The sequence below is a fragment of the Artemia sp. Qi Xiang Cuo genome, chromosome 6 (assembly GCF_049724085.1).
Source record: "Artemia sp. Qi Xiang Cuo chromosome 6, ASM4972408v1, whole genome shotgun sequence".
NCBI classification, from domain to species: Eukaryota; Metazoa; Arthropoda; class Branchiopoda; order Anostraca; family Artemiidae; genus Artemia; species Artemia sp. Qi Xiang Cuo.
In genome coordinates, this window is record NC_142799.1 from 57,594,753 (window position 1) to 57,601,437 (window position 6,685).

At 34.3% G+C, this 6,685-nt stretch overlaps 1 protein-coding gene across 2 annotated transcripts in view; it reads left to right on the plus strand.

Moving 5' to 3' along the window:
- Window positions 1–6,253, plus strand: part of Adat1 (Adenosine deaminase, tRNA-specific 1) — a 19,504-nt gene extending 13,251 nt beyond the window's left edge. For both annotated transcript variants that reach the window (XM_089090885.1, XM_089090887.1), the window contains exon 2: window positions 4,856–6,253. In XM_089090885.1, coding sequence (XP_088947011.1) covers window positions 4,862–6,142 — 1,281 coding nt within the window. In that variant the 5' untranslated portion in view covers window positions 4,856–4,861 and the 3' untranslated portion in view covers window positions 6,143–6,253. The remainder of the gene's footprint in view (window positions 1–4,855) is intronic.
- Window positions 6,254–6,685: the final 432 nt, after the last annotated feature.

Here is a 6,685-nt window from a genome sequence, read left to right on the forward strand (position 1 = left end):
TAACAGAATCAGTAGACTTTTGTATATTGCCTAGGTCTATATGTAGGCATTATAGGGTGGTGTGGGGGGGGGGGTCTTGCATGTACTTATACTGGCAACAATAATTGCAATGGTAATTATATGCTTATATTGCAATATGGAGGCCAAAGATCAAAACATTGTAAATAGCCTACATGTTCTGCATATGGTGTTTAATGTTCCAACAAACTGTTCCAACAAAGACTATTTCTGCCGACACCTACTTCTATGATTGGTACCCTACCACAAGGGCCACAACCATAACTGTAGCTACTATTAACACATTTTGACTGGTAATTAATTTTAGCTGCTATTACCTTAATTAATTACCTTAATTTGGACTACGGAGCGAAATTAAGGTCCATACTGGATCTGTTGTGCTCTGGGTCAATGATGGCAAAATTTTGTCTCTGTGTTAGGGCCCAGTGACACACCATAAGAGAGGTCTGCTGGAGAGATGCAATTTAAGCCCAAAGCAGCATCAGCCTCCTAGCAAGACAGTCATTATGATGAAGTTGGCATCAGTCGGTAGTTGAGTGGGACGGACAGTCCCACTCATATTTCCATGGCTTGTCATTCCATTCCTTGTCCAGTCTGGACTGGAAGGACGCAGCCGTGGGTGCATTCACCGTTTCAGCTTGAAGGCTATTCCAATCGTTGACAACATGCTCGGAGAAAAAGTGTTCCCGCGTTCGTGTATTGACAGAACGTTTTGACAGCTTTTGTGAGTGTCCTCTTGTATGGTGCTGACTTGAATGTTTGGTAAAAAGGGGGTTGTTTGGTTGTGCGTTATACTTGTAGGTCAGCATCATATCACCACGGCGGCGTCTGAAGACGAGTGTTGGCAGTTGCATGCTTTCCAGTCTCTTGTTGTATGGGAGATCTCGTAGGCCAGCTATGCACTTCATGGCACGCCTCTGAAATCTCTCGATTAGACTGGTATCATTCTTAAAGGAAGGGGAGGTGAGACATGTACCGAAATCCAAAACAGATCTATCTATAGCCTTAGAAAGACTACGGGAGCGGCTGGTTATGGTGCGTTTGAGGAGACCAAGGCTGGAACTTCAATTGTTCATTTAAAAATTGCTATCATTAAAAAAAAATAATATCTAATATCAGCACTGTCAATATAAGCAAAACAATGTCAATTAAAAAAAAAAACATACATTAAACTCTGAAGCATACTTTTCTCAGAATAGTATAGAGTAATTTGTTACAAAATGACAAGAAATTAGCTTATGCAAAATCCTAAAACTAAAATGAGAAAAAAATATAAATGAAGAGTTGAAACAAGAACAACTTCTACCACACCTACCCCTGCAATGGCTACTCCCACCATGACTACCCTTGCCATAACTACTACCACATAATTTCTTTTATTGATTAACATTAACTGCTTTGTTGAGAAAACTTGTTATCCAGTATTACTACTATTATTGCACACATAATTGATGTCAATAAAAAAAAATATATTAATCATAATGAGGAGAGAAGACCAATGTTAGTATATAACAATTTGTTACACAATCAGCTAAAATTGGTTCATATAAAATTTCAAAATTAAAATTAGAAGAGCTCACTCCAAATGAAGAAATGGAACTTGGACTATATCTACTCCACCTACCATGGGTGCCCATAAGGGGGCAGGGTAGCACTAGCCCCCCACCCCCCTGGCTGAATAAAACTGCCTTATATTTTTATATTTTATTTTGTTATTTGTATTATACAGCAGTGGAAGTGCCGATTAGATGAGGTAAACCCCTCCTAAAATTCAGCTTATGGGCACCCATGCCACCTTCTTCTACAGTGGATACTCCTATCATGACAACTTGCACCATAATTGATACTAGCATTATTATTGATTAATTTCAGTTGCTATTATTAATACAACTTATTGTGCCAAATTACTACTATTAAAAGTAATAGGGAAATTTGTTTACAAAATGAACAGAAGTTAGCTTATAAATGATATAGCTGAAAATGATAATGTATGAAGAAATGAAACAAAATAAAAACAGGATTGTAAGGAACAATAACGCTAAATTTTAGATTAACAAAAATATAACAAATAAATATACTCTTGTTATCCCTCAAATCCCTAAAAGCTTAGAATTTAATTTTTGCTCTGCTGAAAAAAATTTATTTTGACCACTTTTCTTTCTGTTTTTACATCACTTAAATAATTAATACTACAAACTCTCAGGATTTTTTTTAAATATTATTGTTATCTAACAATCAATTTGTTTTTATTACTTACTTGTATAATGTGCAGTAATTTTTCACTAATATTTTCTTCTTTTAAGTGTATCCTATCCTAATGTATTGAAAATCGGTTCCAAAATAAAAATTTTATTTAAGACTATTCATTTGGTTTTCAATAAAGTGTTATGTATTCTCTAGCCTTCTATTGGGGGAGAACGATATGGGGGAGGGGAAGTAGGCTATACTTTTGCTACCCCTAAAAGCTTTGCATATAATTTTTGCTCTGCTAAAAACAAAATTTATTTTGACCACTCTTCTCTTTTTTTACAACACTTAAATAATTAAAGACTACAAACTCTCATAAGTTTTTTTTTTAATATCATTGTTTTGTAACAATCAATTTGTTTTTTTGTTACTTAGCCATAACGTGCAATAAATTTTCGCATTCTATCCAAATGTATTGAAAATCACTTCCCAAATATTTTATTTTATTTTCAATGAAGTTATATGTATTCTCTAGCCTTCTGTTGGGGGAGGCCAACATGGGTGAGGGGGAGTATACTTTTTCTATCCCTAGAAGCTTTGCATATAATTTTTGCTCTGCTAAAAAAAAATTTATTTTGACCACTTTTTTTTTACAACACTTGAATAATTAAAAACTACAAACTCTCAGGAGTTTTTTTAATATCATTGTTTTGTAACAATCAATTTGTTTTTTATTACTTACTTATATAATGTGCAATAAATTTTCGTATTCTTTCCAAATGTATTAAAAATCACTTCCCAAATATTTTTATTTTATTTTGAATGAAGTTTTATGTATTCTCTAGCCCTCTGTTGGGGAAGGTCAATATAAAGGGCAGCAAAAGTGATCATATTTTTCATAATAATTTTCCAACATAAGACATCTGTAGTTTTGTGATTCTAAAATTTTATTTAATGTTGTCACTCTTATTATTGCCATGTAAATATACTGTCACTGTTTTATTCCTTTTAAATATATTCACTTTAAGTGTCTAGAAAAATTCCATTAATTAAACAAGGGTTTAAATTCAAGCGCTTTATCTAGTTTTAACTAAACCAAAAACAAAACTCTAACCATTTGGGAAAAGGGAGCTAAGGGGCAAAATACCAGAATTATTTGCGGTAATTTGTTTATTTTAGGTTAAGTTTCACTGTTCATTGTAATTTCTGGATGACTTTATTATCACTCCTTCCCCCCCCCCTTTGTTTGTCTTTTAGATATAATCTTTATTTTTCATGGACAAGCCCTTATTTTTTTTATTTGATTTCTATCAAAGTTGGTATTTAAGAGTATTGATTTGAGGATGAGGGAACTCGTTAGAAACTCAGTGGTGTCAATTCTCAAGATCAAGGAGGATGGGAGAATTTGTTTTTTCAAAACCAAGGAAGTGGCAGTTTTGTTCTTTTTTATTTCAATAAGAATACTAAACAAAAGTATATCTTATGAAAATACAAAAAAAAAATATATGAAAATTCTGGCTAAAAAATTAAAGGGAAATATGCCCCCTCAGTATTGGCAACAAAATACAAACTGTATTCAGAATATGTAAGTTTTAGCCACACTATTACCTATGACCTATGGACAAAGGTCCACAATTAAGCAAATGACCTACAAAATTTGGGGTATCTTCAAGCCCCTCTAATCTTTTCAGACGCTTAATTATTGATTTGTCACACCTCTTTTGACTTGGAGTTGTACATGGGCCTTCTTTTGAATAATCTTAAAGAATCAGATGACTGTCTGTAATTGAAACATGGTAAATTAACATTTCCTGCATTGTTTTTTTTTTATGTTGTACCTGAACAAAAGAATCAAAAGATTATTTGATCTGTGTTTGAACCAGAACCCCAGGAAAAATAAAACAAATTCTATGTTATTGTAGATAGGGAATTGGTGCTACTGTGATTGGTTCTTTGATATGTTGAGTTTAATGGGATAATTTTTATCAAGATAACCCTGCTTTTGGAAAAAAGATGTTTTGCTACCTCTCCCTGTGAAAAAGACCAGCCAGCTGTAAGGTTGATTTGAGACCGTATGTGCCATCGCTGGCTCTGGATGATTGGTATCTCTTTTAGAGGGTAATTCCTCCTTTTTTGAAAATTATGGCAATTTTCCCCATGCTAATATTCCTTCATGGGTAATTTTAAATTGTGACTTTAATTTAAAATCGCTACTAAAAGTAGATTATTTTGACGTATATAGTTATCCAATTCCTTTTATAGAAATTTGGTTAGTATTGGCATAGGTTGTTTTTTTTCTTACAGTTTGTTATGCAGGTAGTATCTAGGTGTGCACCGGCTATAAGGAGGGGGGGTCATCAGATCGATTTTCACATTAAGGTTACAATTGAGGGTTTTGGGACGTCTCAAATTTGTCATTGTGACACTTGACAAAGGCCCAAATTTTAAGCTTTTTTCTTGAATTGAAGTCCTTAGGACCCCCTCTTTGTTCATAAGCGCAAAAGTTGAGAGCAAGATTGGCGCATTGCCAACGTTTGGTTGATTAGGTGCTCCTTTTTTGAAGGGGGTAATCTTTTCTGTTTTACCATTGCACTTTTGCGTTCACAAAACCTCAACATTAACATCTTTATTCTTATGTAATAAATTCTAGAGAACTATGGAAAAAGACATTCAGAAAGACAAAATTGCGAAAGCTGCTTTAGACAAATATGATGCATTGAAGAAAACTGGCAAACCGATTCCCAGTCAAGAGTGGACAGTATACACAGCTGTTGTTATGCTAAGTACTAAAGAAGAGATCGTTGTTGCTTTAGGCACTGGATCAAAGTGCATTGGTAAGATTTCACTCAGTTCTAATGGTGACATTATCAATGATAGTCATGCAGAGGTGATTGCACGGAGATGTTTTTTAAAATTCATGTATTCAGAAATGTGCAAATCAATTTATGAAGAAAGTATTTGCTTAATCTACAAAAAAGATGTGGCAAGATTTTTTTTAAAGGATGGTATTACCTTTCACATGTTTACGACTTGTTTACCGTGTGGTGATGCAACCATTTTCCAGACGAGTCCAAAATATGAGAGCAATAAATTTAAGAAGGGAATAAAGGTGACACCACCTCTAGAAAAACGATTGAAGACTGAAACTGATACATATTCAGTAGACGTAAATGATGATAATAATGAAGAGAGAGAACCCTTGGTGAAGTTTCCAGACTTAAATAGGACTGGTGCTAAGTGCTTACCTCTTGGTTGTCAGGACCCAAAGCTTTTAGGTACCCAGTATCATGTTATTGGAGTGCTAAGAACAAAACCAGGCCGAGGAGATCCAACTTTGTCAATGTCATGCAGTGATAAAATAGCAAAATGGAATCTAGTTGGTGTTCAAGGTTCTTTGTTGTCACAGTTTTTAGAAAAACCAATTTATTTTTCGTCTATAATATTCGGAAAGTGCCAATTCAATCTTGACAGTGTAGAAAGAGCCATATATGGCCGATTCAAAAATGTTTTATTAGATGTCGTGTTTCCGATTGGTTACCAACATAACTGCCCTGTGATCGATATTGTAGACATAAACAGAAAGGAATTAATAAAAGATGATTCTATTAAACCTTGTTCAGGAAGTATTTTGTGGTATTATGGTTGTAAAAATCAGGAGGTCGCTATTGAAGGAAAGAAGCAGGGTGTTACCAAAAAGCTACGGAATATTGGGAAAGCCAATCTTTCTGTTTGTAAAAGGGAACTCTACCGTGACTATGCTAATCTAAAAACTGCTGTTTCAACAGAAGTGCTTGAAACGGCGAAAGTTACATATAGTGAAGCCAAGAATTTATCAGTCGAATATTGCAAATTGTGGAAAGATGTTCGGGAACGAGTGTTCAAGATTTGGAGTCAAAAACCCAAACACCTTGAGGATTTCAGTATTTGTGAACAATAAATGTTAGTGTCAGAAGAGTGAAGAAGGAGGAAATCGGCGGTTGTTTTTATAGTCTATGCAGTAAAATAATTTGTTTGTTGTTTTGACAAAAACAATAAAAGTCCAATGAGATCTTATATAAGAAATTTGTTTGTTTCTTGTGGATTGCGTATCATCAAATTCAAATGCGAGGAATAAGCACAACTGTTTTGAGTAGAGAAAATAAGTGTAGCAAGTAGTTTAATTAGGATAGGTTTGAATCATAATTGCTAAAAATATATTTATAGGTACAAATGACTGAACTATTTTCCAAAGTAATTTTACCCTTCTTTAGGGCTTCTTTTGCTTTTATTTTGTATTCCAAGGCATTACGAAGCGTCCTAAAGTTTAGATAAAATCTTGCTATCCAGCTTTCTACCCTTAGAAACTATTACGTTCCACCTGAAACCCTACTACTATTTTTGTTGCTACTACCACCACTAACAACTCACGGTAGCACCAATAAACACAGCTGCGCACGTCCCTTCTCCATCCCAATTTATTTGAAGCCTCCCTCCTTACACC